At 41.6% G+C, this 27,636-nt stretch overlaps 1 protein-coding gene across 3 annotated transcripts; it reads left to right on the top strand.

Annotated features, from left to right (window-relative positions):
• The first annotated feature begins 623 nt into the window (after positions 1-623).
• Positions 624-14,110, top strand: LOC117900206 (protein bicaudal D). Of its 3 annotated transcripts, none has more exons than XR_004649268.1 (9): positions 624-1,210; positions 1,251-1,685; positions 10,789-11,154; positions 11,221-11,358; positions 11,420-12,267; positions 12,336-12,553; positions 12,614-12,868; positions 12,928-13,224; positions 13,465-13,595. XR_004649268.1 is itself a non-coding variant. In XM_034810480.1 (9 exons), the coding sequence occupies exons 1-9, from the start codon at positions 1,199-1,201 to the stop codon at positions 13,580-13,582; spliced, it is 2,565 nt and encodes an 854-aa protein (XP_034666371.1). In that variant the 5' UTR covers positions 626-1,198; the 3' UTR covers positions 13,583-14,110. The 3 variants fall into 3 exon arrangements, 2 of the variants coding, with proteins under 2 accessions (XP_034666371.1, XP_034666372.1); XM_034810480.1 differs by having other exon boundaries at positions 626-1,210; positions 12,928-13,102; positions 13,465-14,110; XM_034810481.1 differs by having other exon boundaries at positions 626-1,685; positions 12,928-13,102; positions 13,465-14,110.
• The last annotated feature ends 13,526 nt before the right edge of the window (positions 14,111-27,636 follow it).

Genomic DNA, 27,636 nt, shown 5'->3' with positions numbered 1-27,636 from the left:
CTTTCGTGTAGAAAGGGCACGAGGAAGCTATATAAACCGAATATAGATATCGGTGAATATGATGTCCGATCAATAACAGATAGCATTAATTATTGGAAATAAGGCATAGATAGTGTCCATACTCCATATGTTGTTGATGTGCAGCAATTGTGTAGTTATCGTGTAGTTACTATGTAAGACATGGGACATTTTTTTGTACGTTCCTTTTGTAAACCTTTGCATACAAACATTTCAATAAAGACAGTCTTTCAAACAAGCTTATCTACTTGACGATTGATTGATCAATCGGATTAAATTGCATGTTTAGCGCTGAGCATCGTAGTTAGCTTTTAATATTAAATCGAATATCAAAATATATAGGAATATATAGGAATATTATTTTCAGCAGTATATTTACGGTATATTTCTTCAATGGGAAAGTATATTTCGGTATATTGTTGAATAGAGACGGTCATGGAAAGGTATGGACAGCAGGCAAAAATGGACAAGGGAAATTACAAGGCTCGAACGAACCTCACCTCACATTGAAGGTAATGAGATTCAAGGTATGTCGGGGAAAAGGGGTGGAATTTGTACAGCACGCGTTGGACTTTCTGGGCCGTTTCGCTTATTGGCCATACCTCCTATTCAACTTTATGGCAACGAAAAAAAACAACGTTTAGTTTTAGCCAGGTCGGACGTGATTGTTTAGTTTTTGGATTTTGCTTGAAAATTACGCCTTCAATTACTGCCCGATTAAAGTAATTCATCCGTCTCTACCGAAACTAGTGCAACGAAAATCCGAAACGAAGCGCCACTCTGGTTGCAGGCAACAACACAAAATATATGGGCACAAATTTGTATCGCAATGAAAGTGGAAATCGTGTGATGTCATGTTGACGACAAAACTGTGCTCTGCCGTTTTTTGTTAATTGAAACAACTTCCTGCGCTGCCAACTGCTCTGTGTGGGTGTGGGAGAGTGTGCAACACGCGCCTGGAATAGTATTGTTCCAAGTGCGACAAGTGCAAAAAAACACACATTTTGGTTTGTGGAAAAAGAATTGAATTGAACAGAAATTCCAATTTTCATTCCACTTCACTGGAGAGTAGCACAAAAGAGAAAAGGTAAAACGCACACGCACACACCAGCGCAGCGCAGAGCTGAGAACATCACAGTGTGTGTGTGTGTGGAGTTATGAACGCCTCCCCACATTTTGAATGTGTCTAAGTAAACGGGAAACTGCAGAAGCTCCAGCGCCACCACAACCCCCTGCACTCCACGTCCGGCATAAACAAAACGAGAGGAACATTTTGTATTGATTTCCCTCCAAAAACAAAAACAGAGGGAGAACAAGAAATCTACGATTCCGCCCAAGCAACAGGAGAGTCACAGGAGGAGCCAGTGCCACGCCTACGGGCTGCCTTTACCGTCCGATCCACCCGCATTTCCCTTCCATTAGCAGCACGCCCCTATCCACCAGCCATGTCCAGTCCCAGCCAAACAGAGGGCAGCCAATCCCTCGAGGAGCTGCGCATGGAAGTGGAGCGTCTGACCCGAGAACTTGACCAGGTATCCTCCGCCAGCGCCCAGTCGGCCCAATATGGCTTGTCCCTGTTGGAGGAGAAGTCGGCGCTGGAGCAGAAATGCGAGGAGCTGGAAACGCTCTACGATAACACACGGCACGAGCTGGACATAACGCAAGAGGTAAGTGGTGGTTGGGATAGGGGGGAATACACAGTGGGATATCAATGAGGTGTACAACAGAGCGTTTCAAGACCTGTTAATATTTAATTAAGGAAAGGGTTTAATTAGTCATCTGTTATATGTAATTGCATTGCGGATCTCCTTCCGGTTAAGCTCCTCCCAGACTTCCGTGTGTTCTCTTAACACCTTCGTTACGCAACATCCCGGATTCTCATTTAGCCAGGGTTCACTGCTATTACCATTCTGGTCTGTTTCCAAGCATTCTCCGCTTATCTGCTATCTTGCTCACCCAACTATTTAGCACGCATACAAACAAAAAGCAAAGCGTTTTCACAATCGCCTTCAATTTGTCTTGCTGGCAAATTAACTCGCTCACCTGTTGGCCAGTCGCTCTCTTCTCTCCATTTCTCGCTCTCTCGCTTTTGTCTTTTGCAGCGCTCTCTTTGGTCTTGTCTGCCAGGTCTAGCTGAAATAATCGCCGATCGAACTGAGTCCGCTGACCATGACCATATGGTCACGTGCTGCTTTTCAAAACTGGGCTTGCGGTACTCTTAACCATTCAGTGAACGCCGCACCACCCCTCTCCCAAACGCATTACTCTCGTTCTGGTTCTCCTTCTATCTCTCCTGATCGCGGTTAGTTTGTGCAAGCATTTGGAGTCTTTCTGAAAGTGTTTTGGGTTGGATTTTGATTAGTATTTATGTTCTGCAGTGGAACAAAAAAGTGCTTGGTTAGCATAAAATGGAAAATATAAAAAGTAACTGCTACAACTTTACACTTTAAATACAAATGCATCTTAGTCTGTCTTGTCTTGAAAAGACTGCTGTTAATAGCTGTAAACTTTAAACAAAACACAAAATAAAAACAGCTGTCAAGAATACTTCCATTATTCCAGTTCTCTGGTTTTAGCACGGTCAATCTATTTTTGCCATTTCATTTTGCACCTACGTTAAGCGCCATATTGCCTCTTTTTGCCCCGCTCAGTACTCCGTCTAGTCTGAATAAACTCTGCCAATTAGTCGTCGCTACCGCTTGGCATTTCCGCTGGAATTCCTCCGCTGGGTGGAAAAGACAGGAACCGGGCATAGCCAGACGACAGGCAAACTTTTGTCCCTTCGTCTGCAAAAATCAAATGGGGGAACAATAATCATTCTGCCCTCTATTATCATTTCTCTATTCTATGTTTCGCTTTGCCTTTTTTGACTCTTTTTTTCTCTTTGTATTGTTGATAATTAAAGCGGTTGCTAAAGCAAACGATTTTTTCCGGGGGTATGACTATCAGGGGGCAGATAAAGAATGGCTAATAAAGCAAGTTATACGATAATTTTCAACGAAACGAACTAATTAGGCTTGTGCAGAATATTCATATATTCTGATGCCTTTCAGGAATTCAATATAGTCGCTTCTTAAAGTTTTTTAATTCAATTATTTGTAATAAAATATGAATTAGATTTACCCACAAACAGTTTTCTGGCTTTAATTATGTCATAACTGCAGGGTTAACTTTTCATTTATGCAAAGTTCAAAGATCTAGGGTAACACACCCCCCCAGGGGACGTTAACACCTGCATATTCAGGAAAATATCAAAAAGCCTGCCAATTAATTGTAGTTTGCACTTGGGCCCCGCTTGATGGTTTCCAGCTTGTTGGATTTGAACTCAACTGAACTTTTCCGAGAACACAAAAAAACGAGTGCGAGAGAAAACCCTCTCTGAATGCCTACCTCTTTTCCTCTCACCCACACAGTTATACAAACACATTCCCACTCTCTCCCACTCACACATTTTAATGGATGCTTAAAATAAAAAAATTTAGCAGCGCTAAATGGATGGACTTGAAGATACCCTTCCTTTTGGACGCCCAGAGAGACTTTCCTTTTTATCTTTTTCCTAGTTCATGGGAATTTTTTTTAGAGTTTTACTGATATTTGAATTACTGATTTTACTGATACTGAATTAAAAAAAAATATATATAAATGAATATATATAATTCGAATGGGAATAATAATGCATCTTTCAGTGTTCCAAACATCTCGTGAACACGAAAATACCTCAAAAGAGTATACTAATTTTCGCAACGTCGACAAAAACGTCACTTCAGGCATTTTTCGCTAGCTGCAACTCTGGTGGTGAGGCTGAGGCGCATCAGAAGGGGGGAGAACATATTTCCACTTGTAATCAAGATATCAGCCGTGGGCGACCTCACCGTGAAATGACACAAATCAGAAGGGAATGGGGTACGGTACGGAATGGAAAGTTTCCGCCCTTCTGTGACTATGGAGACCTGTGCCCGGGGCGTGAAATTAGCTTACTAAAATTAATATAATCGAAAATTTACCATGAGATTTGGCCCGGAGGTACAAATTTTCCCATTGAATGAGTTTTAATGCTATGAACGTTTCGATTAGGTCTCGGGGTTACTGCAAATTGGCAACAACTGCAGCCACAGAACAAATATTTGGGCCAGGAAAACCTGTCAGCCACAGAGCCACTTTCCCATTCAGTTCATAGGGATTCAGAGTTAGTGCAACCAGTGGGGGCAGGGCGACACATACGATGTTGTTTGGACGTTTGTAACTGCGGCAATTAAAATGGGCTCCGCAACAAGGGCCATAAAGCGAACGATGGACGCAGTCCCTCCTCCCAACCAACTCGTACATGAATTTCCTGTCCTGTTTTGTGCTGTCCGGGTGCTCGACTGTCCGATTCTGCGTTCGTGTGATGGTCATAATTTATGGCTCACACCAAGGACATTCCACCGTTGTTCTGTGGGTTCTGTGTTCTGTTCCTGTCGCGGGGCCTGCTGTGCCAACGTTGCTACTTTTTGGGCCCTGGTCGATACCAACAAGTTTTTAATACAACTTTAATAATTAATGCCATTATTTGTCGTGGTTTCGTGTGGAATTTACTAAAGCAAAGTTTTGTGGAATGTTACAAAAGTAACAAAAGGTAGTTCGTTTATGGAGAAAAAACAATCTACAATATGTACAAACATATGGAGCACATATTTTTTTTTAATTTAATCGCTACAGCGAAATTTGTTGGTCGCAGACGATGAGTCCGCATTGACCAGGTAGAAATGTTACTAAACATTTTGAACTCAAAAAATAGTTGTTTGTCGAACGAACACTACATACATACATATGTACATATGTACTACATATTTATACATATATCGAGCATTTTCTAGTAAAGTGTAAGCCTCGGATCAATGGGAGATACATTGGCTACGGGAGTAGTGGAGAGCATTGTAGAAAAAGTTGAAAAATTCACGAACTCAGCTCCTATTAGTGACTTTGAATTGGAATCCTAATTAATGTCTCTGTGTTCACATAAACATTTTCCAAATCAAATCCCAATCAGTCCCATAAATATAAGCACCCCAACAGCAATGGTGCTCGAATAACCCTAAGCTTAAGCTTCATTAATTTATGGCCCTGGGAATCCTTGCCAAATGCTTAACCGAGCCAAATCCTTGGCAGACAATTACAATTAGAAATGCAACAGCAACATGAAAGCCGCAAAAGGAGAGGCTGAATTACGAAGAGGACCAGGACCGTCAGCAATGGCAGGATTAAGAGGGGAAACAGGAGAAAAAGAAAAAAAAAGAGAATTATAATGATTTGACACTGATGTTCTGTGCTTTTGGCGCAAATTGCAATTCTACGGCAATCAAACTGGCAGCAGCAACTACAAGAAGAGGATGAGCCGCAAGTGGATGCCACACAAAAGGGGGGCCATGGGTTGCAAGGGGTTAAATGTGGCGCTTGAGCACTGACAAAACATGTTTCCGTCGCAGTCAGACAGCTGCATTGGCATCAGTAGCAGTGGCAGGAGTCGCAGTGGAAAAGGGAAATGAGTAGGAAAAAAGTGTTGTATTTCCCGCCAAGCGCACACAGCCAGACAGGACCCCCTACCTCCCACCCTGGCTCCCATTTCCCTAGAGGCCGTTGCAATGAATTGCAAGCAATGAAAATGTAAAGTACACAAAACTTGTGACGATGATGAGCAAAATCTGTGCAAGGATGCTGGGGCGTACACAGGACAACTGTTGTGACAATTTAACTTTTGTAGTCCCAAGTCCTGGAGGGGATCTGTGCGAGAGATGTCGCACAGGATGGGGCTCGTTCGAGAGATGGAATACTGTCTCCTGCTGGGGTCTGGCGAAATATATAGCCCTGCCTCCTGGAGGTGACTGTGCATGTGAAATGGTTCTGTACCCAAATGGGGCTTTCGGGGGTTTTTGGTTGGGATGGACACTAGATTGGTTTGTCCTGCATAATGACTATGCCATTTATTGGCGTAAACTTTTTGGCGCATCCCCTTTAGGGTTCCCTCTGCTAATTTGACCTCGAGTGTAGCCATTCCGCCATCCCGTTGCTGGATGCCTGCCAGCTGACATTTGCATGGCAATCATCTCCACATCGTTTTTGAAACAGTGTGCAAATGTGCAACCAGATGGATGCAACGCGGAAGGACCATTGGCTGTTAAATTGGGGCGAGGATCCCAGCATTCGCTGCATTATGCAACACACATTGGCCGAATGCAGTGGTAGAAGAAGAGGGAGGACGAGGATGTTGCTGCACTCGGAATAGTTATTATTATTTCGTTTTATGTGGTTCCGCTCTTTCAAGGATTTGCGGTAGTGTGTGGCACATTTCCTGATTTTTTCTCAAGAGCGCAGTGGTTTCTGGGGGCATGTCGAGGTTGAGCCTTTAAAAAGAGAGTGTGGGTTGAACTCCAATGGAACTTTTGTTGCCATAAACATCTTGAAAATCGATGCAAGAATAGTCTTCTATAAGACCTCCTTCAATTGCGACAGCTTCAGCTTTAACTTGATCTTTATTTTCTTTTTTAAATTTTCGTTAGAATATTCAATGTCAAAAAACGAATTTAATATTCTACTTAGGACACCCCCAGGTATGCTTGAGTTCAACAGGATTACTCCCTTCATATTCTGGCACTTTAGAGGGTAAGACATATTCCGCTTGCCCTCGTATTTGGCAAATCTCACGGATTCCCATTTCGTTGAGGGCGTAATTTGAGTTCTTTTGTGCCACAGTTTCCATGCTACAAATTTCCACACACACACATTATTTTCTCTTGCAGTTTTCTCGCTTTTCTGGTCGCCGTTTTCATTTGTCGTTTTATTTTATTTTTTTGTGGCGTTTCTTTTTTCTTCCATTTGGCGACATTTCAAATTCAGTGAGTGTCATGCCCGTGCATTGACATGGCCACAAATGTGCGTCCGTCCGCTATCTGTCTCTCTCTCTCTCTCTCTCCAGAGTGTGTGTGTGGATCTCTTTCTCTCTTTGTTTGTGCATGTGTGTGGGTTAGAGCTTATGCCAGAGACCATAACAAGCAGTGCACTGAGGGAAAAATCAGTGGCTAAAAACCCGAAAGGTCATATGAAGAATTTTGGAAATATCTAAAAATGCATTGAAAATAAAATGGAAAGGGTGCAATGCTTTGAATAAACATTCATGTGTATGTAGATCTTGCAATAAGATTGAAATGAATAGCAGAGAAATGGAATTAAGATGAATGTAAGATAGTGTGAAGATAGATGGAAGATCATTTGAAGATCGATGGAAGATACCAGTTTGAAGATTGATGAAAAGCTATTAGAAAATGGTCTTTGAAGTATTGTATTTTAGCGATATTTCGAAGATAGATGGAAGATAATTTGAAGATAGTTTCTAGATAGATGAAATATTGATTTTAGATAGATTAAATGCGTGAAATGCTTTAAGCGATATTTAAGAAATCTTTTTATACGCGTGACTCGAGCTTTCCACCCCTATTTTTCACTGTGTGCAAAACAGTTTATTGTTGATTGTTATTTGGGTTGCATTCGTAGGCTGTTACCAGCTTTAAATTTACTCTGCTGCGTTCCATGAGAGTGAAGCGGCCGTTGCCGTCTCAGTCATGAGTTAACGAGATGGGCGTGGTGTCGCCCCCATAGAATATGCAATATATACAATCTGTTCAGTCATTCATGGCATACTTTATCAACATTGGGGAGCATAACCACCCATAACAGACCCCCATCTAGTCGTCGTGTCCGTAGCTCTGAATCCGTGGCATTGCACGCGGAGTAGGCAGGGGAGGAAAATTGTTATGGTCGCCCATTGCCGGTACGGCCGGAGCTGTTGTTCCCTGCTGTTCCCACCTCAGTGCGCTGCCACAGTGCGCTCCAAAATTCTGCTCATCGTCGTCATAATGTGGGCAATCTGGTCTATTTTTAGTGCCTGTTCGGCCAGGAGGAGCTGTGGCTATGGCAGTGGGAAACCAAACATTGCAACATCATTCTATGCATATAGAGAGACAGAGATAGAGATGTCCGCAACAGCTGTTGCTGCCACTGCCTAATGCCACCCCACTTTCAGTTCATTTGAACGGGATCACCCTGCGTTTAATCCATCCGCAGATACATTGTGAAATTTTCTATTAGATATGAGGATGGGGGCATAGGCCTGGTCCCGGACCCGGTGTCTGGTCTGGCGCCATACCATGTGAAGTGCCTCTTTGGCTGTGCCTCTTCTGTTTGGCCTCTTCTGAACTGTGTTAATATTTGCTCGACTTAATTAAAAATTTTTTCTAATTTGCATAAAGTTTATGCCGTCATTTGTTTGTGGCCTGTTGCCCCGTCTATGCCGTCACTTCACATGGATGGCGAGGTGCACTGTGAGAAATTGGTGGGGTATTTATGGGAATATAGAGAATGAAGGATGCGAGATTATACTTATTTATAAAGCGAAAATATACACGAAATTTAAACTCAAAGTGAAGATAAACATATTGTACCAAATAAAATGAAATTATATTTCCCTCATTTCGAGCAGGACGTCTCTTGGGATCCTAAATAGAATAGAGATCGTAGGTTAATTCAATAATTCAATCTTTCAAATTAGATTTCTTGCCTTCTGAATTTCAACAATATTTTCCATTGTAGTGCTTTTCCTATCTCTGAGGTGTAAATGTTGATTAAATGAAAGGTTCACTAACACGTGTTCACACTCTGAAAAAATTTCTAATTAAAACAAAGTGTCCAATGGAATTTGAAGATATCTTTCAAATTATTTAAAGTTATACAATCTGCAGAATAATAAAACGAAAAAATATCATTCAAGTAACAAGAAAGTGTTGAGATCTTAATGTCATTTGTACTTTATATCTTATATACCTTCTCGAAGAATATGTTCATGTAAGGATCTCTTTTATATGGATAATGCATTCTGTTTCATTTGAAAGAAATGCTTTTAAAATCCGCCCTCATTTCAGATTCTTTGTTTGTTGATTATCTCTCACTTGCCCCCTCCGTTCTTCCAGCTCTTTCCCTTCCAGTCTTCTCTCTATTTTCCCTCTTAACTTAAGAGGCGCCTTGCAATTCGGTTGCATGAACGAACGTGCGACAGCTTTTAGGCAGCTGAAATTCCATCCGACTCTTGCATTGGCCTTTTGTTTGCTTTCTCCTTTAGGTTTGCCGTCTATACAACTATAGCACCCCCTTAGCCCCCTTCCTTCCGCTTCGTATTACACTAATTAACGAAATGCACTTGGCTTAAAGCAGCCAGCCGCCCGAGTGGCTAGAGAGGGCGAGAGGCGGTCGATGGTGGGTGTGTACGATTGTCAAATTGAGATTGCAGAAAAAAACAAGGGGAAAAGCGTTGGTTGACGTCGCCCAGAGCCGTCAACGATAATTATACGGCCACAGTAAAAACTAAGGGAAATGAAGCAGAGTTGGCCAACGAGACGCGGCTTATCAACGGGTTAAGGGTAGACACGACTGGCGTCATTTGTGTGCCTCTGCCGCCTGCTAATTACACAGCATTTAAAACGGCGGACAGAGAGAACCCGAAAGAAAAGCCCAAACTAAACTTTTTACTGGTCCTTAATGCAGTTTCCTCTATTCTCGCTTTCCTTTTCGTGGTCACTCCTCGTTGGGCAATGTGGTTGCTTCTCTGTGGTTCCCACTTTCTGGCCTCCTCTTTGGCTCTGAGGTCGGTCTGCAAAAGTCCCACTCATGATTTCTGGCCGCGTTTGGATGATGAAACTTGTGAAGCACGTACTCGAAATGTGCCCATAGAAAACTGGTAGACTGGCAGACTGGCAGACGGGGTTTGAGATTTCAATTAAAGCCGCCATAAGGATTATACACCCCCAAAACACGGTAGGAGCACACCCAGAGTCCACCCACTCCCTGACCATATGGACATGCCGCATGCCAACAATCAGCAGCGTCTCCAGCGCCCAGTTAAGGGCTTGGCCTGGCCACATAAACATTATGTATACTGCTCGTATATCCGCACATATGTACATATTTACCTTGTTGGACAACTGACGGGCATGGCTCTCGTCGTCCTGGGTACTGGGTGTGCCCCCATTAACCCTTATGTGCTTCCGAGCGTCTTTAATGCGCTTACCGACACTCTGCCTCTGCCACTGCCACTGCCCAGGCACGCAATTATCGAAAATCCAATATATACGGACGACTGAGTCCAGGGAATCCCAGAGAGCAGCTAGCTGCTGCATCTGCAACTGGGAGATAGGCAATGCACTGCAGTGGGAGGTAAATAAAACTCGAAGATGATTAAGGACATATTTTTCAATCAGAAAATGCGGAATATACTCTTTCCTTTAGGGCTTTCCAGAAACAATAGAGATAGATGCATAAATGGGTATATTATATTAAGAAACATTTTTATTGCTTATCTGTATGTTTAAATATTTAAAAGATTTACTTATATCAAAAAAGGCGTACCCATGAGTTCTCTCTCAATGCTTATATACCCAAGAGATAAAAGCGTATTGGTGCTGCGGAATTTAATGAAAAATGAAACCAAGTGAAAGGCAGTGAGCCACAGCAAAGGTCCCTAGTGGTAAACGCCTCTCCTAGAAACAGCCCAAACCAGCCACACCCTTTCGAACATCCATTCCCTCCAGTAACTTACACATGCAAATTACTGCAATAAAAATCCAATGGCTGGGGCTGCTGGAAGGAAACTTTTATGATTACTATCGTGGTGTGGCATCAGCCACATTTTTACGCCGCCCCATCTGACACCTCACTCATCGTCCGTTCTGTTGTAATCCATTTCAGGCCCTAACAAAGTTCCAAAGCTCACAGAAGGTCACCAACAAGACGGGCATCGAGCAGGAGGACGCACTGCTCAATGAGTCCGCGGCCAGGGAAACCTCGCTCAATATGCAAATCTTTGACCTGGAGAACGATACAAAACAGCTGCGCCATGAGCTGGAGCGAGTGCGAAACGAGCGCGATCGCATGCTGCAGGAGAACTCGGACTTTGGTCGTGACAAGAGTGACAACGAGGCGGAGCGACTGCGTCTCAAGTCCGAGTTAAAGGATCTAAAGTTTCGGGAGACGCGTATGCTCAGCGAGTACTCGGAGCTGGAAGAGGAGAACATATCGCTGCAGAAGCAGGTCTCCAATCTGCGTAGCTCTCAGGTGAGTCCATCAAGTAGATATGATATAGGAAGATGGAATTAATAATTGATTTGTGTTGCCTTTTAGGTGGAGTTTGAAGGTGCCAAACATGAGATTCGTCGTCTCACCGAAGAGGTTGAGTTGCTGAATCAACAGGTGGATGAGCTGGCGAATCTCAAGAAGATTGCCGAAAAACAAATGGAGGAGGCTCTGGAGGCATTGCAGGTGCAGCATTTGAATGACTAAATGTATCCTTAAATACTGATCCGATACCATTCTCCATTAGGGGGAACGCGAGGCAAAGTATGCGCTGAAGAAGGAGCTGGATGGCCATTTGAATCGCGAGTCCATGTATCACATCAGCAATCTGGCCTACAGCATACGCAACAATATGGAGGACAATGTCAGCCAGAATTCGGATGGCGAGGAGGAGAATCTAGCACTGAAACGCCTGGAGGCTGACCTGAGCACCGAACTGAAATCTCCCGATGGCACCAAATGCGATCTCTTCTCCGAAATCCATCTGAACGAGCTGAAGAAACTCGAAAAGCAGCTGGAGAGCATGGAGAACGAGAAGACTCATCTGACGGCCAATCTGCGGGAGGCTCAAACGAGTCTGGACAAGTCACAAAACGAGTTGCAGAACTTCATGTCCCGCCTGGCACTATTGGCCGCCCATGTGGATGCTTTGGTGCAGCTGAAGAAGCAGATTGATGTCAAGGACCAGACGGCTGGGCAGGACCAGAAGGACGAACTGCAGCAGCAGCTGCGTGCAATCATCTCGCAGTACGCCAACTGGTTCACGCTCTCCGCCAAGGAGATCGATGGCCTCAAGACTGACATTTCCGAGCTTCAAAAGGGCCTTAACTACACAGATGCCACCACCACGTTGCGCAATGAGGTGACCAATCTGAAGAACAAGCTCCTGGCCACCGAGCAAAAGTCCCTGGATCTGCAGAGCGATGTGCAGACCCTCACGCACATCTCCCAGAATGCCGGCCAGAGCCTGGGCTCGGCTCGCAGCACTCTGGTGGCCCTCAGCGATGATCTGGCTCAGCTTTATCATCTGGTCTGCACTGTCAATGGGGAGACTCCCACGCGTGTACTACTGGATCATAAGAGCGATGATATGAGGTTAGACTGGGATAATAGAATATTGTTTATTAGAGTTATTTCTAATCGTAATATTATTCTCATTGTAGCTTTGAGAACGATTCGCTTACTGCCATCCAGTCACAGTTCAAGTCCGATGTGTTCATTGCTCGTCCACAAATCGTCGAGGATCTGCAGGGCTTGGCCGATTCGGTGGAGATCAAGAAGTATGTGGACACGGTCAGCGATCAGATCAAGCATTTGAAGACAGCTGTGGAGCATACCATCGATTTGAACAAACACAAAGTTCGCTCCGAGGGTGGAGATGGTAAGTGGGTCTGCCACTTGTATGGAAGCATTCATTTATAAGTATTGTCATATATTACAGCTGTGGAAAAGGGCAACAGCGAGGAAATGGAAGAGTTGCAGGAGCAAATAGTCAAGCTCAAGAGTTTGCTGTCGGTGAAACGCGAACAAATCGGAACCCTGCGCAATGTGCTCAAGTCAAACAAACAAACCGCCGAGGTGGCTCTCACCAATCTCAAGTCCAAGTACGAGAACGAGAAGATTATTGTCAGCGACACCATGTCCAAGCTGCGTAACGAGCTCCGTTTGCTCAAAGAAGATGCAGCCACCTTCTCCAGTAATTATACAGCGAAAAGTTTTTCCTTTTCATCTAATTAATAATTGTTTTTTGCTCAGGTCTGCGTGCCATGTTTGCTGCACGCTGCGAGGAGTATGTCACTCAGGTGGATGATCTCAATCGCCAGCTGGAGGCTGCCGAGGAGGAGAAGAAGACACTCAATCAGCTGCTGCGTCTGGCTGTCCAGCAGAAGCTGGCCCTCACCCAGCGTCTGGAGGAGATGGAAATGGATCGGTGGGTGCATTTGGGTCGCTAAAAGTCAGCCATCAATCCCCTACACACATCTGTCACTGTCACAAAAAGTTCTGTTATGTTCTCCCTTGTATCCCTCCCAATTCCTGAGACTCCAGCATTCGGTAAGCATTTGCAAATTGCAACAAAAAGGCTTTGCATGTCTGCCGCCTGCCTGCCTGCTAACCCGCTGCTGGATTCCGCCTAATCCCAAAAAAGCCCCGCTGTGCGCTGATTAAACAGTAGAATCATCAAAATTTTAAGTGTTGAAACAACGGAAATTATAAACATCCATTGTTGCCTTACTAACTTCCTATCTACCCACAAAAATAACACATTTTTTTCGTTTCCTTCCCCTCAAACAGCGAAATGCGACATGTGCGTCGTCCGATGCCACCGCAGAGTGCCACACGCGGCAAGTCCTCGTTCAGTACACGTCCATCGAGCAGGAATCCAGCGAGCAGTAATGCAAATCCCTTCTAACATAAAATCAGCGTGCAGCGTAAACTTTTGGCTTTAGTTTATACTTTGCTTAAGTTGTAAGTTCGTTGGAGTTCCTTCAGACAGAGAGAGAGAGATTTATAAAGAGATCAGCCCTGCAGCAATACACAAAACTTACTGCAGATTGTGAACGATTTGGGAACGAAGCTATAACTATTCTCCATCTAACTACTATAACTATATATTTGTTTGTATTGTATTTGTATTTATTGAAAGTTTAGTTAGAATGAAAGTTTTGTGTTAGACAAGATCGAAAGGAAGCCGGAAGCAGTAAATGGTTATTAACGGTTAGTTACTTAAACGTCCAATTAATTTAATTAAAACGAAACGAAAAATGTGAGGTAAACGAGAAGATATAACGTAACGAATTGTATTTTTCTAAATGCGAATCACATGTACTATATGTATTCGATAGCGTCCTAGTTTCATATCAATTTGATTTTTGTTAAGTTTCGCGTTGAATTTTGAATTTTTGTTATCAACGCTGTGCGCAAGCAAGGAAAAGTAAAACAAAACGAGAGAAATTGATAAACAATATTGTTGTTGAACAAACGAAATTGGTATTGGCAATTGTGGAATCATGTATTAATTGGCCTGCCCTGCCCGATAACCAAGAGTATTTTCACAAGGGTTTACAGTCGTACCCCCTAAAAATGTACGTACCATGAACAAGAGGAGACCCTGCCTCCTCGCCGAAATGTATATTATTGTTGGTGTTTGCAAGCCATTGTAGTACCAACAATGTAGCAAACAGGCTACAAAGTCTCAAAGACGATTCTGAAGATGATTATTTGTATTTATAGAGCGCCACTGGGGCCTCGCCAAAATGAAGAAGTTGTAGGAAATTAATTATTGTTTGCAATGGAGAAAAAACCTAGTTTTTTTTGTGGTTCACATTTAGCATTAATTGCAGAAATTATTTATGTATGATTTGTGCATTATTATTTAATTTAATTAATAAATTGCAAACACACAAAAATATCAAGCAAGTAAATAAGAAATTTGTTTTCATTTCGAATGAGTTTTTTTTGTTTTTTGTTGCTGTAGGATAATGTAGGATTTCTTGTGCCACACCATCTGATGAAACCACTAGACGAACCTTTTATCTTATATTCTTTCAGCAGCAACAAGCTCTTATGGCCTTAATATATGTAACACTATATGGTTTAACACACACAAAATAAATAACTATGGTGATTACCAAGCAGCTTAACCAACATACAAAATAGCAAGACAAAGCGTTAAAGTTTAAATAAATATTATTATCGTAGCTAATTAAACACGAAAGTAGTGTCCAACAACCAGAGCACATTATCTAGTAGCGTTCCCTTTACCCCTCCAAGAGATGGAAACTTAAAAATTAGCTGCTTCTTTTTGGGTTAACGATATTTCGTTTTCGTTATCAATCGGAAGAGATGAGATTCTACATGAAATTTATATATACAGGATCGTATATTGTGTAAATTACCGAGCCATTAAATTGAATTTATATTTAAAGTACACAAACTACACTGAAAACAGACACTCAGTTACACACACACACGCACACACACAACGTCCATTCATGCATTCACAGATAAAAACTCCTCGGAGTTGCCTATGAACAAATTATTTATGAAAAGAAAACCGAACTCTAACCAATTGTAAATATACATATTTATATACATACATATGAAAGTTAGTAGAGATATCGAGCCGGCAAACAGAAAATACATACATATTTCAATATAATGATTTTATTGTAATTTTTACCGTCCCTTTTTGCGAACGAACTAAAAATACAAAGTCTATTTATGCAAAACCAATCACTGAACCAATAACGAACAAAAAATGCAACTTTCAGTTCATCAGAGATCATATATTAAGCTACTCAAATACCATAAAACTACGTACATAAATACATACATCGATTGATCGTTCATCCAACCAGCCAAAGTATTGATAGCCTATATGGATATTACATTAAAATAACACATAAATACATATGACATAAAGATATTTCAATTGCGAGTAGCGACCATGGATGATAGCCGCCGCCAGAGAGAGTGGTGGTGGTGGCGTCACAAAAAGCAAATAGTTTTCTATTTCCCCAAAACCAAAACACACAGAATGTAAGAGTAAAGCAATTGAATTTAAGATTTGAAGGATATTAATGTAAGTTTTACGATAAATTGCCGGCAAATTGCAATAACTTTGCATGTGGTAACTATGGACATATGAAAAATGCAAACGAATGTGCAAGGATAAACGGAGAGATGAGCATTAATTATACAAAATACTTATTACAAGATATGTGAAAATAAAGAAATTAGCAAATATATTCCAGTGTTTTATTGGGTAGTGGGTAGTGCCAACTTTAGTTGGCATATAGTAATTAGGTACGTGTATTCACGTAGCCAACTTTAGTTGGCATATAGTAATTAGGTACGTGTATTCATGTCGGAGTTTTCCAGTAGTTTTGATAGATTTACGAGTATGTATGTTGTTTGATAGTTGTTAATGCGACACCTGAATGTCTTTACGTAAAAGTCGTCGAGTGGAATAATTAAATTAATTTGTGGGTCTTTAAACAGTTGTTGGTACAAATAATTTGAAATGATTTATGATAAGTATTCTTGTGAATAGAGAATACATTTAAAAATCTGTAATCTCCACGATTTTTGTTTGTTTTTCTTATCGGTATTTTAACCCAACGTGAAACTTGTGCGATGATTGACTATTTAGTGCAAATAAATAAATGTGCATTTGAGATTGAGATTGGTGGGAGTTATGACTGTTGTTAAAGAATAAATGGAATTATGTACATACATACATGACTACATAAATTGCTGGGTGGCACCTATTAACTATTACAATTCTGTAATCACGTCGATTTTGAATGTCACTCATTATCGGTCTTGCACTATCGAAATTCACTTGGCGAAATTAATAAAAAGAAATTATCTTACAAGCTTTATTAAATAAATGATTTGTTAGTTTGATAATACGGTTGCTATGGAATTTGTTGTACTTTATTTACCTAATGATATAGTTAAAACGGTTCTTGTATGAATCATCGCTCAATTCACTTCACAGCACCGATACCGATTCTTACCAAATTTCGATGTGGGAGTCACGAGGCCAAGAAAACTACCGATATTTAAGCCAGGCAAACAGAAATGCACAGATGAACGACCTTGGCCCTATCGAGCAGACGACAACAAATTCGATACTCGTGCATTAAAGCATACGACCGATAAACATTTGCATTGGGGGTAAGAAAATTAAATATACAATACGCAGAAATTATATAGACGTATGGCATGTACATACATGCTCATAAATTTTTGAATCTGAATAGATTGAGTATAATAATGCATAGAAGTCGCAGACATACATAGCTTACAGCAAATTACACATGTAGTTATGCATGTACATACATATGTATGAATAAATGTATAAGAGAAATTAACCATTTCTCGTAATTATATTATCTGTTATGAATCTGTAATTTCCCTTGAAATTAACTAAAAATGCGGATGAAACAAATGAAGTTGATTCTAAGTGAATCAACGATAAAGACACACACATTGGGTTTCCAAGATACCATTTAGTGGTGTAAAGAAAGTGTAGCTACATATACGGAGAATATCAAAATAATCACAATTATTACAACATTCGACATTGCAACAGTTTACCAAATTGCATTAATAACGAAAAATCTTACGATCATCACACGTAATACAAAGTGCTGTCACAATGCCTTCCTTTTTATTCAATCTCGTGCTTCTGTTTGTTAAGAAAATGCCTTAAAAACAGAGTTTCCAATGGATTTTCCACCATAAATTTTGCAATAACAGGTGCATAGCACTATCAGTTTTACATTCAAATGGCCAAAAATGATGATCGAGGAGTGCAACATCATGTACTTTATCGATACCGATTCCAATCAATGGCGATGTCACGCGGCCAGCAAAACTACCGATATTTCAGCCAGGCCAACAGAAACCAGCAGACGGACGATGCGTGCTCTATCGAATCCAGATGAAAACGAAAACACCAAACTCACAGATACACAACAAGCACACAGCTGAACAAACTCACACACACTGTGGCAGTCTGAAAATTCAAGCCCGTACGTGACGTTTCCAAATGGGATGCGATGCGGATGGATGCGGGCGTTGTGCCGGGTTTCTGCTTCTGCTTCTTTTATTCGTCGCCGCTTCGGTTGGTGGGTTTATACAGTTTATTGGTCGACCAGTGCCTGCATGCGGGAGTTCGAAAAATTTGTGTTGGTCGAATGGCACAAACCGAATACCAGGCGCACAGCGACATGCAGATGGTGGTTGCCCTCACATAGTTGGATGGCGGCTCTTATTGGCTGCCGTCACAGCTGCGATTGTTATACTGGGTAATTTAATAGGACAAGGGTGTATGCGTTGGCTGGTATATATGCGGCGTCATGACACCCTCCATGACCCTCCATTTATATTCCATTCATACTTTTAATTTTGATAACAGCTAGAATGTAGAAGAGAAGACTCTTTACTTTTTTCGAACTTTAATATATCCAACTCTATCCTAATAATAGCTAATTACACCGTGTGCCGTGACCACCAGGTAATCTCTTTGTCGGGAGACCGAACTATTTCTCTTCCCTCTTGCTTTTAAATGATAGCGCGTCAAGGCTGGCGTCAGCTGTTTACTGTGACTGGTGCGACGGGCAGACCAACCAGAAATGCTTTAAAGAGGGATAAAACCATTACTGGCCAAAGTGGCCCAACACTACGGGACAGGGACCAATAAGTTATATTAAACAAATGGAAGAGAGGGGGGAGGAAACCGTTCTTGAACTGCAAACGAAGCGATCAAGTTGGCGCTGCAAGAACATGCACAGGGCGAAGGAACAGGTTTATGTTGCAACCAGCCGCCTATACAAATAAATGTGTATACAATGTATGGTCCTTTCCTTTCAATGGCCCCCCAATTATGTGGGTGGAGTTCGAATATCATGTCGCATTGGCCATTGTTTTTGGCCATTGCATTCGATGATAGGTCCCGAGCCTATTGGAAATCACAATTGTAATTGGGCCTGATTGGTGTCTGATTGAGTTTTCCCCGGTGCTTGGGAGTGGGCGGCCGGGCCTGTGTTTTGCTGTGCTGCCTACCCCACAATTTGCTCAACAGGTGAGCAGTCTTTTGGGGCAGAGGCACGTAAGTGTTTGGCGTTAGAAAAATGCGGCAAGCAGCAAAAATTCTCACACAGTTCTTGCACCACACAAACACACACTAGTGCACACTGGCAAACACACACGATTTGTTCGACGGCTGCGACTTTTTCCGCCTCAAATTTGTGTAGTGCGATTTGTTGTATCGCGCGTCATTTAACAGGCGCGCAGCGGTTTCAGCAAGCAATTTTCAGACATTTTTGTCGCCACAGTGAGTGAGATGACCATATTGTTGTACACATGGTAAATATATGTAGAGCGGTGCGCTAGAGCGGGATAACGATAGTGATGGTGCAGCTTTGGGTGGGTTTGTGTCTTTGCTACGCCGAAAGCTCTCAACTGAAAGTATAAGCTTTTATTTTAAATTTAAATTTAGGAACATATTACTGTAATACTCAAAAACTACGGGTTTTAATGAACATATTCTATTGAATATAGGAACTTTGATATAGCTATTAATACTTAGCATAAGAATTCAAGTTGATTAGTCCTTCAATTTCTCTCACAATTGGTAATTCCTCTTACTATTTTGGTCCTCCAACTATTTTGAGCAATCTCTTAATCAATCACACCCATATATGCATGCGAGTACGTATCTTCACACTTTTGAGTAACAAGTAAAATGAATATTTAATCAAGCGGCAAGAGAGGTCATACTAATTTACAACTGCAAATATTTAACGCATCTTAAATTTAATTAAACAAAATTGAAAACTGAAGCGTAGACCACCAATCCCCCAGTATGTGCTAAGGTCAGGCGGCATACATGATAAATGGTTCCATTAGCTATTTTTTTGGGATTTTTCAAATAGTCAAAGACTTTGAGATGCCTTGCCTATGTGGGAAGTGGATTCGTTGCGCTCTTAAGGTTTTCAAGATCGTGCGTGAGAGAGGGCTTAGTAATTTGCAACGGATAGAATAAGTAAGAAAACATCCAAGCCACATGCAAATTTAATGCACAATTTAAGCATTCATTATTTAAGCTTCTTCCAGAAGCATATTAAAATAAGATTTATGAAAATATTCAGTGATTTTCACAGTTTTATAATTATAAATATATTTTTCATGCATATTATATTTAACCACAAATACATATTTCTTAAATGTCATTCATTTTTCATTGTTTTATTGCGGCTGTTCTCAAAGCGTTGCTTTATTTTGACTTTGCATTTGATTACATTATTTATTTCGTGGGTATTATAAATATTAATGAAATATCGCCTGAGATATGTTTATTTGATTTACTTATGTTACGAGTAGGTGTTTGAAATATTATCTCATTGAGATGGTTTCGAGTTTCCAACCTGTTTTGAAGGTTTACACGTGATGGAAATAACACTGAAATATGGAACAGATTAAATGATGGAATGTGGCAGATATCATATGGACATAAAAAGTACATTGAACTATGGAGGGATATAAGACAATAAATTAACGACCATTTGGAAATGCTAAGAATATCATTACTTTCCTTTTACAGAAAGTTGAGTGGACTGAAATATTAATATATGTATTTGGAAGGTGGTGGAACATTTTACAAAGTATAAGCTGAATGAAGTGAAATACTAACATTGATTGATTTATTCTGAGATGACCAAGCTATTGGCTAGTCTTTGCCCTTCATTGCCGTTCCATTATGTATTTATGTCCTCTCCACACGCATTCCTTTCACTTCAAATCAACTTTATGAAAAATTGTTGCTTCTCTTTAATGTCAGGATCAACATTTCCACACTGCTTACTCATCAATGAACGATATAATGTGATTCATCTTGAAACTGTTGCCAATAACAATCCAATTCAATGTTTTCCGCACACCGTATCATCTCCACCACTTCTCCGCGAGAGCCCCACTTGATGGCAGAGCTCCAAAAATATTATTTAGGTTCAGAGCGGAACAAGTCACAAGCTGGTTAAGTTAATGGTTCTGTCACGTACCGCAGGCGGCGGCAGCAGCCTCTTCTTTGCTTCTCGGGCAACGTCATCGAGTGGCTTATACATTCACTTTTTTTCGCATCCGCGTTATCGTGGCGACAGCAACAACAAAGTTACCAGCGACGAGTTCAAGAAGTGCTCTTCAGGGTACTGGTAAATCTCGTACCTCGCACTGGGTACGACGTGTACGCAAATGTTGTTGTCGCTCTGCTCAAGGTTGAGGCAAACTGGTATCATCATCTACATCCCATACACAACATTGTTGGCTGTGTCGGTCGGAGCCGCTAAACTGTCGAGAGCAGTGCGGTCCGAGATGCGAGATTGTGTCTCAATATGGTAGCCTCGCCGCTTGGCACGAGTCGCGTCTCCATGGATTAATTAATAACTGCGAGTATATCCAGCCAAAGAAGACGTTCTTGAAGAACTAGAAGCCTTTCGCCTGTCTCATAAATCTAGCCAAAAAGAGAGATTTGTGTGCTGTTTGGGGGTTAGGTTAAAGCTGTCCTTGAACTGAAGTCAAAATCGGTCAGATCAAAAGCCACACATGAAGTCTGTGTGTGCTATGTCCATTATCTGCTCATTGCATGACTACACAGGTAAAAATGATGATCCACTTCAAGTAGATATGCCATGGGTACTAAGAATTTCATTCTTAAATAATGTGACTGGAAAAACGCACGGAATATGCTTCACCAATTATATTTGCGAGGGTGCAGAACTTGCAGTAAATTATTTCAGCAAACAACCATCAATTGTTGTTGTATTTTTTCTCTGCGTGTAGTGTGTAGTACATTATTGTAAACAATAAAAATATTGTTAATGACTGTGCGGAATGCACTTAGCACTTCTTGAACGTTTTACATTTGAAACTGGCTCGTTGCTCGTCTCTCTCGAGTTGGGGCTTATGATTTATGAACAATTTCTAAAGTGCACTTGTTTGACCGCAGACCTAACAACAAGTTGGACAGGTCTGCTGCGTGTTCAATTTTTTGTTTGTGTTTCTTTTTTTGTAACAACAAAATTGTAATAACAATTTGACTTTACTTGGCACGCATCTGCCAAAGGCGTTTGGGGGGTTTGCTATGAGGCAGACATGTGACAAGATCTGACAAACGGCTGCGATCCTCTCTGCGGTCCAATGTTGTAGATGTTGCTTCTAATTCTGCTGACACATGAGGTCGTGTGACGCAGTTGTGGCCAATAGAAATGAAAAACCAGCCAACCCTGAAACTTTTAAGCGAACTGCAGCCCCCAGAGCAGGCCCCAAAAACACATCAGAAGTAGCAGGCACAGCGGCAGACACATGAGCAACATCAGCTACAAAATACCCGGCGACCCATGAACTTTACACAACGCAAGTTGCTTATGGGTTGAGCGGACAGCCGCGGATGTTGTGGGGTTAGGTGGAGCAGAGGTAGAGGTACAGGTAGAGGTTGGGTGGAGTAAGACTGAGTGATGTTGGCTGTGCAACAAGTGCGTTGCAGCAACCCAAGTTGCAACTGACCAGACAGCAAAAATGATCATCAATATTGAGTGTTTGTTTGGGGGGTACACCTAGAGGCAGGAATTTATCATCGAGAAGAGTTGGCAATAGGTTTTAAGGGTCATCTATTTTCAGCAGGAAAGGAAACGACCTGGTAAAGTATAATACACCAGAATATACTCATAATAGCGTTGAACTAGTTAAGAAATTGTAAAGCTATTCAAAGAGAGAAGCAGAAAGAAGTTAGCTAATTCTAAAGCAATTCAAACACTAGAAGAAGCGAAGAGATTCAGATCATTTATGTCCACCATTTAGATACATCACAATGGCGCTAAAGACCAACCTCAATTTGGAGCTTGTGGTCCAACATCTCTAAAGTCTCCAACATCTATCCAATTTCAATTAACGACCTGCAGCAGTACTTGTACCTCCACCAGACAAAAGAGTGAGAGAAGTTCGCGTTTGTTGCCCAAGTCTTTTGTCTGGTGGCGGTTCTCATCTGTGGTGTGCCGTAGAAAATTGTCTGACTAAGCGCTTCTGATTTATGACTATACGAGTGTACATGCACATATGTACACTGCCGTGCGCTGGCCGAAACATATGTTCAATTGATTTCATAAGCATGACACCCCAGCGCTGAATACAACAAACACTAATTTCTCGCCTTATAAATATGCAACTTCCTCCACGACGACAATGCTGAACGCCGCCCGCTGTCGGATGGTATGATGATGATGTAAAAATTACAAAAATATATTTATACACATATAATACTGAATGTAAAACACTCACAAATTATGCAAAGTTGAGCTATTGCATATTCACGGAGACTCTCTGGACTCGGATTGGGTGGCGCATTCTATGGTATGGCTATCTCAACGTTGCCACATCCGCATCTGCCCCTGACTGACTGAATCTGACTGTCTGGGTGTCTTGTTGTCTTGTTGTCTGGTCGTCTGGCTGCTTGGGAGCCACAGTCCCACAGTTGGGTTCCGCACACACCTACTTTTTCCCGTGGAGTTGCTGGAGATGTTTATATAATTTGTCGGATTTATGGCGCTGATTAGACAAATGGCGATTCTAAATGAACTAATACAAGGCACTTTGCTCAGGGCCCAAGTCTTGTGCAATTAGCCCCCCGGTTGTTTCTTTATGTTGCATTGTGTTTGGCAGCATTTAATATGGCCACAGCCAGATGTGGAGGGGATGGTATCGGATGGGATGGGTTGGGGGCGAAGATCCGACTCATTCATAAACAGCTTTCAGATACAAAGATTCTTCTAGCTGTATCTGTATCTCTTTTGGTGTATGCCAAATGTGTGTCAAAGTTTGTTGTACTGTGCATTTTCGCAATCATCTGTTGGGCCGTGGATGTTGTTTCAGCTTTTCGCATATGGAAAATTTTTGTCACGTTTTCCGTGACGAATTTAAAATGTGCCCGGGCACTTAATTCTTTTGTGTCACAACGAACAGTCGGTCCGTTTCTCGTCTTCTTATTTTGCACAGATGCGCCAAATTGCAGACATCAATCATTTTGATATTTCTTTTTTTTGTTTTTAGTATTTTTGATTTTACGATCCATTCGCTCGTTGCGTAATCTCTGGGAGATACTCTTTTTGGTGGGCTGAGATTCTTCTTCTTGGCTTCACACCTAGCGCCTGAATAAAAGGTTTCATGATTATTCTCCGACTGGGAGCTACGGATGGGTCTGCTGCTGCTGCTGATGCTTGAGCGAGACCCGGCAAGGTCTTGATTAATTTGTTGCCAATCACTTTTCGTGTGGTGCGACAAAAGCCAAAAGCGCCAACACTTGAACAACAAACAAGCGACAACCAACGCACAGCGCACACACACACAAAGAGACAAACAACTTTTGTTTTGTTGCCGCTGCTGCTTCTGCTGCTGCTGTTTTGTTGTTGCATTTAAATCTCAACTAATGTGTAAATGAACAAGCGACGGCCGGCCTCTTGGGGTCAAATTTGGCAACATTTCCCATCTGATGATCAGGCAAAAGCATTTAAAAAGCATTTTTAAATACCCTTAAAAGGGGTATTATGAGCGGAGATGTCGGTGTTCGAAGTCATATAAAGTAATTATTATTATTTTTACTACTCTATGGACCACTGTTTTATAATAAAGGAATGCCATCGGAATGCGTTTTGTATTCTGTATCCTATATCCTAAACATCTCCAGCAACATCTGCAAGAGTGTCTAAGTCTTCGACTTCTATCCTTTCTTTCTCATTTAATGTTTTTCTTGTCGATTTTTTTGTTGGCTACATGGCAGAGCTTCTTGGCCGTAAAACAAGTTGCAATTACGCACGGGCCCGGACAGCCTTCACGCATTCCCCAGATGAGTTGAAGTCCGCAGTGCTGACCCATTCAATGTTAATGATAGAAATTCTATACGGCCAATCAATGCTATCTAACCAAACCAAAAAAACCGCAAGCATTAAAACGAAAAGTGAACTAAAGTTCAATTCAAAATTGAACAGCAGATTCAAGTCGAGTCCAATCCAATCCAATCCAATCAAATCCCATAATTCGAGCTAAGGTCAGCTTCAGGCTATTCTTTGGCTCGGATTCGTTTGTTTAAATAGATTGATTATTTTTGTTGCTATTTGTGGTATTGTTGATTTCGACAATTTGCATCTTGATTGTGTGATGTGTGTATTATGTATTTGTTTCTTTTCTTTTCTTTATTTTTGCTGAAAACGCAACGCATCGCATTGAAGCGGAAGCCTCGATGAATCTGCTTCAGATCTGTAGATACTTCTGCTGCTGATGCTGATGCTGCTGCTGCTGCTGCTGCTGTTTCTGGTGTCGGTGTCGACGGGTGCTTCCGCGCTCAGGGCGAACTGATCTTGTTTAAATTTGTAGAGGTTTTTGTTTGTTTGCTTTCGAACAGCCTCTTGATGTTTTGCTTTGGATTATGGAAATGCGGTGCGGGCCACATCTGCGTGGATCCATAGAGATACAAGCCATTCGCATGCCTATTGTAGTTGCAAAAGGTTTTGTGTCGGCGAAGGTCGTGCATCGCATAAAACTGTCAATCAATTTGTTTTTTTTTGAATGACTATCTCACAATGCGTTTTAGTAACGTTTTACAGAAGAGATCCCCTCCCGCGATGACTAAACCGAACTACCCAGAATGTATCGCACAGCTTCTTCCGTTCCACGTACCTGTAGCTCTGATGAAGAGCAAGTGACGCTTTTCAGTTCTCGTTTTTATACCCGGTACTCGAAGAGTAAATAGGGTATATTGTATTTGTGCACATAACGGTTGTATGTAACGCACAGAAGGAAACGTTTCCGACCCCATAAAGTATATATATTCTTGATCAGCATCAATAGCCGAGTCTATGTCTGTCTGTCTGTCTGTCCGTCTGTCCGTCTGTCCGTCCGTCTTGTTGAGCGCCTGGATCTCAGAGACCATAAAAGCTAGAGCCACCAAATTTTGCATCCATACTTCTGTGTGCTCACACTGTTACAAGTGTATTTCAAAAATGAGCCACGCCCCCTTCCGCCTCCGCAAAAGGGCGAAAACCTCCCAAGTCTACAATTTTGAAGATAGCAGAAAACTAAAAACGCCATTCCGTAGGGAATGACCTTATCTATCAGATCACCAAATTGAGATCCGATTGGATCATTATTATAGCCACAATGAAGAAATTAATTTGCAGTAGCCAAACCCACCCCGTCCCGCTGCATTCACACTCTGCTTCGCGCTGTTTATGGCCTGGCCCCTGACACGTCACTGCCTCTGCCTCTGCCGCTGCCTCTGCCGCTGCCGCTGCCTCTGCCGCTGACTCTGCCACGACTCTGCAGTGTGTGTTTCTAGGGGAGGGTGGCGAGCTAAAGGAGCGTGTTGGCGTGAGTAGTGTTGTTGATGTAGATGACAGATGAAGAAAAAATGTAAAATTTGACAAATAACCGCTAAAGTGCAGCTGTAGTACTGAGTGCCGGGTATAAAAGTTGTGACGCGTAAGAAGCGTCTCACACGTCCCTTCTCGTTTGAACTTCACAAGGTCAATCGATGGCTGGCAGAGCCGCAGGAAGTGCATGCATCTGTAAAGACACACACAAAAACCCGAATTCAAAAACCAGATTCAAGGTCGAAAATGTACAATAACTGACAAAAAAAAAATGGGAAAGAAAAACATTCAACGGATGCAACATGGGGAAGGCAACAAAAAAAGTTGTGTACTAGTGCGGATGTTGCAAGCGTCAAGAAGCGTCAAGAACATTGTCGATTTGCATTCAAATTATTAAGTGGAAACAATGGCTGCTAATGATTCTTGGAAAATGCATCAGATGCATTTTTATTGGGTGCTTTAATTGCAGTGCCAGGCTTTTGCTACGAAATCATGACTCAACCAAGTTCTTATGGAAAGAAGAGAACAATCAAGTCAGGCCAAAAGACGTTTCAATGTGTATAAAAAAATGCAATCTATGACATCTAAAAAGGAACTTAAATGGCGAATATAGAATATTCTCTGAATCAACGAATATTACTGCATAATTTCATGGCTTGATTCTTATAATAAGGAAATATGTAGGAAAATATATAAAACGGAATGTGATGATGAATCAGCAAAAGTATCGATATTCTTCGAATTGGAGAATCAAATTTTTCGGAAGCGGAAGAACCATTAAGAAGTCAGTAAAACCAGCAAAAATCGATGTCTGATACAACGATCTAGAGTCAAGCCGTGCACCCATAAGAAACTGCTGTGATTCCGAAAGGAAAAAGAGTCATTAATAAACTTCTTATGCAACTTTGAGAGATGAAACTTTTTTGCACCTTTAAAAAAATGAAAACCCAAGTAAAATAATGCATCACATGCTGAGTAAAGTCTATAAGTTATGTTGCTAATATACCTTTGGACTTCCCCCATGATTCCATCCTTGATCAACGTGACCAGCCTTCGTGCTAGTCACCAACTGAAATGTTTCCCAATCACACAAGTATTATGTGTATTTTGTTGTGTTTTTTTTTTGGCAATGTGAACCTAGCACCGAACAGCTAAAAAAGTAATTAATTTGATGTTGGTGTTAATCTGTTGGGCCAACACCATTCATGGCACATGGCCCCTACCCAAGGCAGGTGACTGCCGGACTTTTAAAGAGTAATATATTAATAGGGCTAATTAAAATATGCAAAGGGGCAGGGCTGGTGGAGCCCCGTAGAGAGGGAGCAGCTGGAATTGGAGCTGCTGTGCATGTGTCTGAATGTGTGGCTGTCAGCAGCCCCTCCCTTTGACTGTTCAAACTTCGAATCCGCTTTCAAAATTAGTTCGCTATTAAACGCCTCTAAATGGCAAACAAAAGTGCCACCCAAACAACTTGACTGAAACATCTTCATGGTCAATTAGCAGACAACAGAAATATCGTATAGAAAAAATAAAAGTA

This window comes from Drosophila subobscura, chromosome U, assembly GCF_008121235.1.
Source record: "Drosophila subobscura isolate 14011-0131.10 chromosome U, UCBerk_Dsub_1.0, whole genome shotgun sequence".
Lineage (NCBI taxonomy): Eukaryota > Metazoa > Arthropoda > Insecta > Diptera > Drosophilidae > Drosophila > Drosophila subobscura.
The sequence above is the reverse complement of the archived record's forward strand: the minus strand, read 5'-3'. Positions and strand labels throughout refer to the sequence as shown.

What these genes read in the sequence shown, in the direction of transcription:
- LOC117900206 (XM_034810480.1), top strand. An exon ending in AGCTGGACATAACGCAAGAG is followed by an intron (nt 1,686 to 10,788) that starts GTAAGTGGTGGT and finishes AATCCATTTCAG; the next exon opens with GCCCTAACAAAGTTCCAAAG. An exon ending in CATAAGAGCGATGATATGAG is followed by an intron (nt 12,268 to 12,335) that starts GTTAGACTGGGA and finishes TTCTCATTGTAG; the next exon opens with CTTTGAGAACGATTCGCTTA.